The sequence below is a fragment of the Mesoplodon densirostris genome, chromosome 4 (assembly GCF_025265405.1).
Source record: "Mesoplodon densirostris isolate mMesDen1 chromosome 4, mMesDen1 primary haplotype, whole genome shotgun sequence".
Classification (NCBI taxonomy): domain Eukaryota; kingdom Metazoa; phylum Chordata; class Mammalia; order Artiodactyla; family Ziphiidae; genus Mesoplodon; species Mesoplodon densirostris.
Genome location: NC_082664.1, coordinates 146,288,907 through 146,298,833, shown reverse-complemented (window position 1 = coordinate 146,298,833; position 9,927 = coordinate 146,288,907). Strand labels below are relative to the sequence as shown.

Here is a 9,927-nt window from a genome sequence, read left to right as displayed (position 1 = left end):
ATCCTCATAAACTTCCATCTCCCTTTTACAGGGGACAGCCAAGATACAGGTTAAATCACAAAGCTTGCAAATGGAAGAGAGAATTCGAACCCAGGTCTAACTTTTGCCACAACAGGCTGCCTCTTGACGCTGATGGAAAGTTCACAGCTTGGTCTTAAGTCCAGATCCCTGGCTATTGCGGGCTGTGTGACCTTGGCCAAGTCACTTACTCTCCTGGGCCTGTTTCCTCCCATGTAGAATGGGAATAATAATGCTGGCTCCCGGACAATGGATTTGAAAATAGCGCATCACAAGGCACAGAACACGCACGCAGTTATGGTTATGTAACTAGCTATCACCCCTCTGGAGAGTTAATTCACTGGAACGGGGCCATCCACTAGGCTGGGAAGTTTCTGAGGTGCCCCTTTGGGCTGGAAAAGGAGGGCCACAAATGGGAGGACGGATTACCTTATCCTGCAGTGATCATGTAACTGAGAATGGAGGCTGATCCTAGTTTTTCCCTGGCTGGGCCAACTCATCTTAAGAACTGAGGTTTGAGGTATTTTTGTGTGTGTTCCTTCTCAAAGGGGTGTTTCCCAAAGTGTAGCCCAAGAACCACCTTCTTCGGAGCCACCGGGAGTGCTGTTTTAAAGTATAGATGCCCGGGCCCCAGTTCAGACCTCCTGAGTCAGAATCACAGGTGCAGGGCCCAGGCATCTGCATTTCTAACAAATGCCCCACGTGATTCTGAGCACTCAAAAGTATGAGATCCACTGTTCTAAGACAATAACAGAACGGTTTCTCCATACCACTGCAGCCCTGACTTCCTCTCCTAGGAAGGAGGCTGCCTGGAGAGGCCAGGACAGAAGAAGCGGGGTCTTTCTTTTTCCGAGCACTCCGAGTCTTCCAGAGGCAGCATGTCAGAGGGGGTGAGTACCCCTGTGCCCTGGGGCTCCCCTCCATCCACCTTCCCTCCTTCCCTTTCTCCCTTCCTGTTTCTCTGTCATCTGGTCTGCTCAGGGTTATGGGCATTCACCCCTACAACCTCTCTGCGGTCCCTGACCCCACCCAAAGGGAGGAAGCTCAACGGTGACCTTGGGCAAAAGCACTAGTTTAGGGTCTGAGCAGACCCAGTTGACTGGCTTGCTCAGGTTGCTGGGGGTCTCTTCCTGTCTTTTCCTGACTTCTCTCTGCCCAGGCGGGCACATTCCGCATGGTCCCTGAAGAGGAACAGGAGCTCCGTGCCCAACTGGAGCGGCTTACAACCAAAGACCATGGACCTGTCTTTGGCCAGTGCAGCCAGCTGCCCCGCCACACCTTGCAGAAGGTGAGGTGACCCCGGGGTGTGCAGAGGGACAGGGTAGAGAGGCAACAAGGGGGAATGTTGATAGCATCCTCTCTCCTGTAGAAAGGGTCCAGCACCAGCTCTCCAGGTCATTCTGGACCTAAAGGACTGGCTTGTTCTAGGGACTATTCTGAAGGTCAGGGCCATGGCAGCAGTTGGGGTGACCAGATGTCCAGGCCAGCCTATTCCAAGACTATGGCACCAACAGTGTTCCCTGAAACCAATGCCAAGACCGAGGGCTTCTGGACCAGGGATCATCCTAGACTCAGATGTGAGGAACATTGGTTTGCAATGGCCTTGGAGAACAGGGATCCAACTGTTGCCCACATTGGACAGGAAAAGGCCTGAGTTCTAATACCAGACCGACTTCCAACTTGCTGTGTGACCTTGAGCAAACTTCTTTCCCTCTTTGGGTTTTGCTTTCTGTACCTATGAAAGGAAGTTGTTGGACCAGTTCAGTTTATCAGACTGTGCTCTGTGGAGGGTGGCAGAGCTGTCTTGGGGTTAAGCTGGACCCGGGCTCCTGGCTTCCATCTCTGCTCCCTGGGCGTCTCAAGGGAAAAGTGCTCTGAGGTCCCCCAGACCTGCCTTTCCCCCTCATGCCGTCCAAGGAAAGAGCTGCCCCTGGAACGCTGAGGAGTTCTCCAGGCTCAGCCAAGGGGAGGAACAGGAGGCAGAGGACAGGCTGCCAACTGCCGGGTATCTTTGATTTTGGAAAGGTCAGAAATGAGCCTGGGAGGCAGCAGAGTGAAGCGATTAAAAGTCCAACCTGAGTAAGAGTTTCAGCTTCACCCCTTTTTATCTGGGTGACCTTGGTCAAGAATACCTTGACCTCTATCAGCCTCAGTCTGCTCACCCTGAGAAATGGGGATAAGATGACAACCTTCCTGTGACGGATTGTGGCAAAGATTTAAAAACATAATGTATCTAAAGGACTCAGCAGTGTGCTAAGTCAGGGCTCCAGTAGGCTGTTGTGATTAGAAACGTTTAGCTCTCTGGCTGTCTCCTCAAACACACCCAGGATGAAAGTTTGACCTAATTTTCTCCAAATGTAATTGGCAGTCTGAGGTGCTGCCAGTGCAGAAGCTGCCCCTGTGGGCAGAGCAGCGATGGCCCCAGCTGCCGCGACCTCTGCCCCTCAGCCTGTCTGGCACCTGGAAGAGCCTCCCGCACCCACGCCTACCTGACCCCGTGCCTGCACCCCACCCCTGTTCCAGGCCAAGGACGAGCTGAATGAGAGGGAGGAGACCCGGGAGGAGGCGGTTCGGGAGCTGCAGGAGCTGGTGCAGGGGGAAGCAGCCTCCGGGCAGGAGCTGGCCGTGGCCGTGGCGGAGAGGGTGCAGGGAAAGGACAGCGCCTTCTTCCTGCGTTTCATCCGCGCGCGCAAATTCCACGTGGGCCGAGCCTATGAGCTGCTCAGAGGTGAGGCCTGCGCAGGATGGGTGGCCCTGGGAAGGCTGCGGGGGGTGGGGAGTGAGGGGGGAAGGGGGGAAGGTCACGAGGAGGGCATTGACCCTCACCAAGGCACTGAGACCGACTCCTTCACTTCCCTCCTATTCCCTGTGCCGTGCAAGTCACTCTCTCTGAGCCTCCTTTTCCTTACCTGTAAAATGGGTGTGTGAACTAAATAGCCTTCAAGATCCCTTTCAGCTCTGACAATGAATGGATGAGTCTGACAGGACCAGATTCCTAGAGGTCTGGCCCCGCCTCTCCACTCTCCTGAGTCTCAATGAGCAGAACTGAGTCACCCAGATTGGGTGCCCAAATTGGGGTAGTTTCCTCTCTCACCCCTGCTCTCCCCTTCCCCACCCGCCCAGCCTAGGTTTTGGCTCTGGAGCACTGCAGGGAAGGTGGGTATGAGCTTGACTCCCCTTAGGTACCCAAACCTCACGCATAGTAGAATTGAAGATGGTGCCAGCCCTGGGGGTGAGTCCCAAGGACAGAACCGTCCTGGCCATGCCCACGGTATGAAGACCAGTGTCTTAAGGAAATCAAGTCCTTGGTGCTGGTGGAGGGAAGGGGTGTCTGAGCAGGCCCTATGCAGCCTGATGATTCTCCTTACTTCTTCCTTCCTTCCGCAAATGGTAATTCTCTGCTTTGCCAACCGCTGTTTTAGGCCAAAGGATGTGGCAGAGAACAAAGCAGACAAGAACTGCCGGCCCTCGTGGGTCTTATAGTCTAATGGTGGAAATAATAAACCAGACAAATAAAATAAAAATATACAGAGAAAAATAAAGAAGGTGGATATAAAGGACTGAGGGGTCGGAGTTTTAGGTAAAGAGGCTAGGAAGGCTCCAGTGCAAAGAGAACTCTTAAAGAAAAACTCGAAGGAAATGAGATGCCTGGGGAAAGAGCAGTAGGGCAGAGGGTACAGCAAGATGAAGACTAGGTGGCGGGGGCTTCCCTGGTGGCGCAGTGGTTGAGAGTCTGCCTGCCGATGCAGGGGACACGGGTTCGTGCCCCGGTCCGGGAAGATCCCACATGCCGCGGAGCGGATAGACCCATGAGCCATGGCCGCTGAGCCTGCGCATCCGGAGCCTGTGCTCCGCAACGGGAGAAGCCACAACAGTGAGAGGCCCGCGTACCGCAAAAAAAAAAAAAAAGACTAGGTGGTGGGAACGGGCCTGGAGTGTTGGAGGAGCAGCGAGGAGGTCAGTGGCTTTCCCTTGGCAAATGCCTCCCCAAGCCTCCTCTGGGCCTGGTCCCTCTGGGGTTTGGTGGAAGAGACGATCGCAGATAGGTGGGGACCTGTTCGGGATGAGTCAGGGTGGGGTTAGTGGGTGGTGGGAGTGCCGCTGGAGTCAGAGGGGGCCTCTGTTTCCTGCCTTGGGTTTTATCTGGGGGTCATTTCCCCACCCCACCCCCACTCACCTAAACCTGTGCCCAACTGAGAAACCTGTGCCTCTACCCTTGGGAAAGAGAAAAATACCAAATAGTAATTGTCCTTAGATTTAGGATTACATCTTGTGTTTTTACAGTTTACTCATTCATTCGTACCTGGAATCTTGTTTGATTACCACAGCAATTTGGTGAGATAGGCCAATATTATCATCCTATTTTTTGGAGAGGTAATATGGGGCACAGAAAGGTTGAGTGTCCTGCTGGGTTACACATAGCTTGTAGGTGGAGGAGCCAGGCAGGAGCCTTTGGGTCTCTGGATGCCCACCATGTGCCACCCCAGGATGTGCTGGCTCCCTGAGGGGCCTCTTCTGCTCCCCCTCTGCCAGGCTATGTGAACTTCCGGCTGCAGTACCCAGAGCTCTTCGACAGCCTGTCCCTGGAGGCTGTCCGCTGCACTGTCGAGGCTGGCTACCCTGGTGTCCTCTCCAGTCGGGACAAGTATGGCCGAGTGGTCATGCTCTTCAATATTGAGAACTGGGACTCTGAAGAAATCACCTTTGATGAGGTCAGTGGGGATTTGCCTGGCTCCCTCCCATCCCCTGGGCTGGGCTCCCTCCTCCAAACGTGGCCTCTATTGGACCCTCATTCCTGGCTCCCCAGGAGGCGAGGTTTGTGGGGGAATGGCCAGTAGCTCATGGCACCAGGCCCTTTCCCGGCAGGAGGAGAAGTCCTAGGATGTGCCATGGCAGCTGGAAAACCCAGCAGCTTTGAAGGCAGGGCCCACTGGCCAGTACACGGCTGCCCCCTGGTACCCCTGCCAAGTGGGAGTGACAGCTGTGGGCCATGAGCTGGGATCAGCCCTGCCAAATGCTGAAAGCTGAGAGCGACACAGACTATATATATATATATATATATATATATATATATATATATATATATATATATATATATATATATGATTTCACTTGTCAGGCCTTTAAGAGAGCTGTCCTAGTGGGGGAACTAGGGTTTATCTTGGGAGAACTTTGGCATGTGCCACCAGGCCTTAAAAAAAAGTACAAACTCATTTTAGAAAATGCTGCCTAGTTGTCGCAACACCATTTATTTAAATTAAAAGTCCATCGTTTTCCCCAGTGGCTTGAGATGCCATCTTTATCATATTCTGCATCTTCATATGTGTTTGGATCTATTTCTGGACTTTCTATTCTGTGCCATTGGTCTGTCTTTTCATGCTCCAATATCACACTGTTTAAATTATAGAGATGGTATAGAATGTTTAATATCTGTTGGGATCAGTTCTGTCCTTAATGCTCCTCTTTTTCAGGGCTTTTCTAGCTATTCTTGCATGTTTACCTTTCCTTATGAACTTTAGAATTAATTTATTAGGCTCTAGGAGAAATGTCAGGAGATTTTTATTGGTATAACATTAATGTAGATAACAAACTTGGAGAGAATCAGCATCTTTATGAATGCAACATCCATGGCCAGTGGTACTATCCACAAAAAAGGGATGCCTTCCCTTTTACATTTTGAGCTTCCAGGAGTGTTTTAAAGTTTTCAAACCTTAGGCATGTTTGTCAATAAATTTGTAGTAAGTATTTATTTTATTGTTGCTATAGGTGGGACTTTCTCTGCCATTATATCTCCTACTTGGTTATTTTTTGTATCTATGAAGATTATTGGTTTTGTATGTTAATTTCGTATCCTGGTATTTTTACTGAATTCTTCTGTTATTTATGTTACTCATATAAATGACTCTCTCAGATTTTCTAAGAATACTATCATATTATCTGTAAATGGGGGACATTTTTTCTTTTCCTCTTCTAGTTCTTATACCCTTGATTAAAAAAAAAAAAAAAAAACTTGGATGCACTGGCCACTACTTCCAACACAGAGTTGAATAGTTGAATAGGCCACTACTTCCAACACAGAGTTGAACATGCTTACCTTGTTCCTGATCATATTAGGGATGCCTGTAGTGTTTGCTACTGAATAAGATACTGGCTTTAGGACTGAGGCATACCTACGTATGGTAAGGAAGAGACTTAACAAATATTTTTTCTTGTTACATAAGTGATGTCTACTCATTTTAGAAAATACCAAAAAAAATCACAAATTTAAAATCATCCACAATTCTACTACCCAGAGATTTCTACCACTGACATCTTTCCAGCCTATTTTTTCTAGAAACCTAGAAACATATGTGAACGCATATGCACACAGACGTACACATTTTTTCTTATAAAAATGGGATTGTACTCTACAATAATATACCATGAATGGATATCCTTCTGTATCATTAGTCTTATATATCACCGTTCTAGAATACTCCATGGCATGAATACACCATAATTTCACCAGTCCCTTATTGCTGGACATTTAGGTTGTTCCACTATTATAGGGGTACAAGGATAAACACTCTGGCATCTAACCGTGGATATGACATTGAAGATTATTTTCTTGGCATACATTCACAGAGGTGGACTGTCCCAGCTCAAAGCCTGTGACAAATTACCTCTGGGAAGGGGTATACCAGTTAGCTCTCCCGTTAGGACCTTGAGTCTTAACTGTCTTTGTGGGTTGGATCTTACAGCCTGTTCACGTTGTGCCCAAGATCTTGCAGGCATACTGTTTCATCCTGGAGAAGCTACTGGAGAATGAGGAAACTCAAATTAATGGCTTTTGCATCATTGAGAACTTCAAGGGCTTTACCATGCAGCAGGCTGCTGGACTTCGGGCTTCAGATCTCAGGAAGATGGTGGACATGCTCCAGGTGAGGCCACAGAACCCTGTCCTGCAGGAGCCTCTTACGGGTGGGAAGGCTGGGAGGCTGGGCCGGGTTTCCCGGTTTAATGATGCTGGCAGGGACCTGAGAAGACAGCCGCCTAGTGCCCAAAAGAGCAATGACAATCACAGCCCCAGCCACAAACACTTCGTGGTGATCAACAGTTTGCCACGTGTTCACATTCATTAATTCATTAACTCCTTAAAAGCATTCTCTCCCTGCTTCCCTGCTTCGTTTTACAAACCTGGAAATCTAGGCTCAGAGATTTGAGTGACTTCTCAAGGTCACACAGCTATCAAGTGGCAGAGGCGGGACTTGAACCTACACCTTCTGACCTAGAATCCCATTCTCTGTCTACATATGTCATGCTGCCTCCCTCTGGATGTGAATTTATCCTGAGAAAGAGGTATCATTAATGCTCCTGACAACTCACTCCTATATACTGATGTGTCAGAAGTCCTTTCTTAGAGCTAATCTAATCTTAAATCTGCTTTGCCTTGGAAAGGAGAGATGGGAGGTGGGAGTCATGGGAGGGGACAAAGGACAATGAGGCATGACAATAGTGTACCTCTGCTCTATAATAGTTTGCAGTCTGCTCAGCAGTCAAGTGGATTTGAAAAACCTTGGTCACCTGAAAACTAAGCAAGGCTACCATTTCATTTCCTTATTCCACCTAATTACAAGGTTTTGTGCATCCGCAGGATGAGGGCTGGGTTGCGTGGCCTCTGGGGCATCCTTTCTTCAGTTTGGAGCTGCAGTGAAGCCAGGGCTCCCCAGCTGCTGGCCTGGGGATGGAACCTTCAGTGGGCTATCCTCTGGGGCAACCGAGTGCTGACAACTCTGTCCTCTTGTCATGGGGAGAGGCAGTGGGAGAGTAAGTGGGAACCTCTGAGGTCATGGGGCCATGTGGTGGGGTGCTGTCTGTCCCTGCAGGATTCCTTCCCAGCCCGGTTCAAAGCCATCCACTTCATCCACCAGCCGTGGTACTTCACCACGACCTACAACGTGGTCAAGCCCTTCTTGAAGAGCAAATTGCTCCAGAGGGTGAGTGCGTGGCCACGCAGGGAAGGTGCCCGGTGATCGTCTGGTGTGTGAGTGAGTGAACGGGGTTGTAGCAGGAAAGGGTTCAGGAGACAAGAGGGATGATGGTGGAGGAGGAGGACACCCCACCTGAGCCCTCCTCAGGCTCTGTACCAAGGTTCTGAGCCAAGTGGATCCCACAGACAGCACAACAAGGAGGACTTCTGAGAAGGCCATCACCAGGCAGAGATGGCATGTGTGCCTTTGTCCTCCTGTCCCTCTTCTCCCCCCAGCCCTCATCCTAAGGGGACACCCTTTGCTCAGCTCTGTCTCCTCTGCTTCCCTGCAGGTCTTTGTTCATGGAGAAGACCTCTCCAGCTTCTACCAGGAGTTCAACGAGGACATCCTGCCCTCCGACTTTGGGGGCACACTGCCCAAGTATGACGGCAAAGTCGTTGCTGAACAGCTCTTTGGTCCCCGGGCCCAAGCTGAGAACACAGCCTTCTGAGAACATCCCCTGCCATCCGACCTGTAGTTAGTGTCCCTGGGCCTCTCCTCAGCTGCCCTGGACTCAGAAGGCTGGGAAAAGGGCTGCCTGGGGTGACTGTGGTTCCTCTGAACCTTCCTAAGCTTGGGTGAGCTCAGGTGTCACCCTCCTCCCAAGCTGGGGGGCAATAAAAAAGCAGGGGAATTCCCTTGAGCAAGAAGAAGTGAGGGCATTTATACTCCTACTGCCTCTGAAGCTTTAGGACAGAGATCTGTGTGGGGTTGAGTGTCAAAGACTCTAATCAAGCTTCTCAGTGATTTTCTTTGTAATAGTTTTGCTATTTAGGGTCTGTGAAAATAGGCAAGGAGGCTGCTTTAAAAGTCTCTCCCACCCCTAAAAACATAAAAAAGAAGATAAGAGAGGGGGAATATAAGTGAAAATGATCTGGCAAGTATAGTGATCTTGGTGGCTGGTAGGCAGGTGAAACGTTTTCCACGTGTAATTCCAGGGTGGAAGCAGGCTTGAAGTAGCTCCATTTTGGGGTGGTCTGGTCCCCCTCAGTCAGGTGCAGTCTGATGTATGCAGTGGTAGTCAGGAGCTTGGACTTCCTTCAAGGGTGGCAGTTGTGTCCCCCTCCTTCTGTCTGTGGGGTCTCTCCACCAAAGCTCTCTCCTCCAGACCCCTTGCCTCAACGGATGGTTTTACATAGATTTACAGATGGTATCTTCTCTGAGCACTCTCCCAGTCCTCAAGTTATACAGTGAACACTCTTCTTTGTCTTCAGTCTCAAGACACCTTCTAGAAATGAACTTCTACTTTCAAGCTCTGCATATTTAGACAAATATAAAGGCTTTCCTTTCTGTGCAGTTGGCTTTCCTCAAGTGTCTGGTGACTTTTGAGTGTGTGCTGGGCATGCTGCTCTGTCTTGGGGAAGGCCTGGCTTCTTCTGGGCATGGGGCTTATAGGCACTGACAGATTCTTTTCCCAAGATCCTACACTGACTTTCCCAGTGGAGGCAGACACTTGTTCCTGTTGTCTGGCTCATGGTGGTGGGTGAGGGTCAACTGGCCTGGCTGCCTCCACTAGGTACCCTGATAATCATCCCAAGACTTCTCTGCTCTTGCCTCCTTCTGGGCATAAAGCACCCTTGGTGCTGCACCCACCTTTTGGGGCAGGACCTTCAGCTGTTTCCTGGGCTGTGGGTTCCATCCAATGCAGTTTGCTTTCACTCCTTTAGGAATTAATCTGAACCACTGAATTCTCTTTCTCGTTTTCCAGTGTGGCTATGTACATGTACATATATATGTGACTGTACATATATATGCATTTACTTCTTATACCTTTTCTTTCATTTCTAGGGTTTGCAGTGTATGCTCATCACCCAAGTAATTTCCTTCTCTATGACATTCACAGTCAACAATCTATGTTCATGAATGATATACATACGACTTCAGAGCTGGAGGAGGAATC

The 9,927-nt window shown here is 49.7% G+C and overlaps 1 protein-coding gene across 1 annotated transcript; it reads left to right on the top strand.

Annotated features, from left to right (window-relative positions):
• Positions 1-896: 896 nt before the first annotated feature.
• RLBP1 (retinaldehyde binding protein 1) lies at positions 897-8,478 on the top strand. The gene is made up of 7 exons (XM_060095314.1): positions 897-908; positions 1,178-1,306; positions 2,542-2,746; positions 4,552-4,730; positions 6,780-6,938; positions 7,884-7,994; positions 8,320-8,478. The coding sequence occupies exons 1-7, from the start codon at positions 897-899 to the stop codon at positions 8,476-8,478; spliced, it is 954 nt and encodes a 317-aa protein (XP_059951297.1).
• Positions 8,479-9,927: the final 1,449 nt, after the last annotated feature.

Bases quoted from the DNA above. Each gene is read 5' to 3' on its own strand.
- RLBP1 (XM_060095314.1), top strand. The intron at 4,731-6,779 runs GTCAGTGGGGAT...GTTGTGCCCAAG, and splicing joins AAGAAATCACCTTTGATGAG to ATCTTGCAGGCATACTGTTT. The intron at 6,939-7,883 runs GTGAGGCCACAG...CTGTCCCTGCAG, and splicing joins AGATGGTGGACATGCTCCAG to GATTCCTTCCCAGCCCGGTT.